A 2,648-nucleotide genomic window follows, 5' to 3' on the forward strand; every position below is an offset into this window, starting at 1 on the left:
GAAGTGTCTTGCCCAAGGACACAACGACACTGAAAGTCAGAGCCGGGGCTTCGATTTCAGGGCAAACTCCTACATCCAACGCCACTGTCACCCCCCATCCTGAAGAGAAATATCCGCTGTGCTCCTGCCATCAAATCCTTCCATTAGAGATGATAAAGTTGTGCGTGTTTTTCAGTGTTTAGTCCCGTTTCACTCTTAGACATAGCTATGGGCTCAGCTTTTACTGTGACCAACTCTTTTATCCCTTTGATATGAAGACTGGCTCAGAGATCATCTGCTCTTTCATTCCCCGACAGAGCCCCCTGTGGAGCAAGTTTACCTTAATGTTACCTTCTCAAACATTAAGCATTTATGGATCAGTGCTTCTATTTTCCTTTTTATGTCTGCCTCTCTCTCTGAATCACCAGTTGGCCTCTGCAAGAATAAGTGACTCTCTAAACCATTTTTTTGTTTGTTTTGTTTTAGAAAACATTTCTTTAAGTTTAATTTCTGGATTTTTTCAAATTTCAATTTAAGAAATGGATCAAATTTAACTCCATACTTGGCACTACATGTAAGACTTAACAAAAGAAGGCGAAGTTCTTTCATCTTGGCCAGTTGAAAGAATCCGTACCGGTTTCCATAATCAATCTTCGCTGTCACTTTCTTCTTCAGCTCTACAAGGTCGTCCTTGGGCAGCGTCCCTGACACTATCTGAGATCGATATTCGATGAGGCTGTAGGCCATCTGCTGCACACTTCTGAACTTGGTTATCTTGTTTGCCTGTCAGAAAAAATAAATAAATAAATTGTACATGCTTTTTTCTAAATAAAGATGTTATTCAGAGGTATGAATAGCAGTGAGAGAACTGTGTGTACTCCAACAGAGTGTTCCACACGTACCACGTAGAGTTTTTGCCATATCTGCACCCATTCCCTGAGGGTCGCCCCTATCTCCTGCACCAAGGGTATATCTGCTGGAATAATTATTTCCTGTTGGCTATGAGCCACCAGAAAAAGAAAAAGAAAAAATGTTAGGAGAGTAGCTTGTCGCTCACAGATCATGCAAAATAATCTGAGACGACTGGAGAGCATTTTTTGAACGGTTGAACGAAGCCAAGAGAAGCTTTACTGAATTCTTACTTATGATAATTACAACTGCTTATGCAGCTGGTAAACAGAGAGGCGACACTGCAAACTTGAAGCAAAGTGAATCATCATCAAAATGAAGTGCCTGCTGATTTGTGATCTTACCCAATTCCCTCGACTGTGGCCTCCTTTAAGTGGATGTAGGAAGCCGGGAAAATGCCCTGAGGAAACAATCAGGAAGTATCAGTGTACACATCCACATTACAGCCTTCCTTTACAACGTAGCTCTAGTGTCCATACCTTATGTGCTTTCTTTCTAAGAGTGTAGCCCCTGTACCAGCCTACGGATAAAAATAAATAAATAAATAAAAAGAAAATCAGATAAGACAGAAATGAGGGGAAAGGTGGCGTAAAGCAGCTGCACACTACCGTCCTTTCAAGATCATGTGTCTGCATGTTTTAGAGCGGAGATGAGGGATATGTCATAGCCTGCTTACTCACCTTCAAACTTTTCAAGTATGTGCACGGTGTCGCCCACCTGCAGACGCAGCTCCTGTTCGCCACGGGGGTCATAATTGTAGATTGCTGAGGGACAGAGAATAACAGTGTCATTGTGTTGAAGTGTAAAAAATAGCAGTTTTAGTCTTTTTTTTTTTTTTTACCATCTCAGAAACTTTTGGATTAAAGAAAAAATCCCCCCCAATCAATTCCAGCACAGTGAAGCAAATAAAAAAAAGCTCTGCCTGAGTGGTCTGCAGTTTCTCACCAGGAAATCAAGCCAATTCCCCCTTGTTGTTGCACTACAGAGGATCTTAAGCTTTGATTTATTCCTCTTCTTGCTTTTAGAAAAGCAACCGAGCCTGAGTGACTCAGGCGTCCGAGGCCTTTGGACTATTTTCAATAGAATCTAAACGCCTGCTGGCAGCGTTTGGAGTCACAGGGTGGCTGCACTGTCATGCTGCGAAAAGTCATAAGCCAAATATGAGATTTTTACGGTGTGATAACTTTTAATAAGAATACCAGTTTTCCTATTATTCAGGGAAAAAAATAACCAAAGCAACAATAACACCCACTGCTGCTAAAACAACATACATGTTGAGTAATGAAGTTTCAAAACCTCTGGATAAACCGACGGTGAGCAGCCAATGAGAGGAAAGCGTTTCATCAGTGGGGTGTGGCCTTTAATGAATACGGTCAACGATTTCAAGATTTCATTTCTGCCAAATGACAAACCTGTAAACTACGACGGCGTATTAGGGCCAGCATAGAGAGTTTTTTAGTTTTTATTTTGAGAATTTAGTCAGAAAATTACAAGAATAAAGTCATTGTAGGAGCCAATTATCCTTTGGTGTTTGTCGCCACCAGGGGGCGTATTTAATTTTGAGTTCTGAGTGTCTGATGAGGGGATGGGTTATTTAAGGTCAACCATCAATTCTGTTCAGGTGTGGTTAATAGGCTGAGGCAAACAGTTTTCTACTGTGCTTGGTTGGATTTATGTTGAATTTATGTGGATCTTGAAGGAAACAGAGTAAGATAATGGACTTGTGCTGAAAATAAATGACTTTGTTTCATGTCAAACAG

General features: G+C 41.0%; 1 protein-coding gene across 1 annotated transcript in view; it reads right to left on the minus strand.

Moving 5' to 3' along the window:
* Positions 1-2,648, minus strand: part of dock5 (dedicator of cytokinesis 5) — a 128,772-nt gene that overhangs the window by 94,087 nt on the left and 32,037 nt on the right. Inside the window, exons 2-6 of the mRNA XM_015370075.1 lie at positions 1,569-1,652; positions 1,368-1,408; positions 1,233-1,288; positions 882-978; positions 614-762 (exon numbers count right to left, since the gene is read on the minus strand). Of these exons, the coding sequence (XP_015225561.1) occupies positions 614-762; positions 882-978; positions 1,233-1,288; positions 1,368-1,408; positions 1,569-1,652 (427 nt within the window). The remainder of the gene's footprint in view (positions 1-613; positions 763-881; positions 979-1,232; positions 1,289-1,367; positions 1,409-1,568; positions 1,653-2,648) is intronic.

Source organism: Cyprinodon variegatus, unplaced genomic scaffold (assembly GCF_000732505.1).
Source record: "Cyprinodon variegatus isolate N-32 unplaced genomic scaffold, C_variegatus-1.0 Scaffold41, whole genome shotgun sequence".
Lineage (NCBI taxonomy): Eukaryota > Metazoa > Chordata > Actinopteri > Cyprinodontiformes > Cyprinodontidae > Cyprinodon > Cyprinodon variegatus.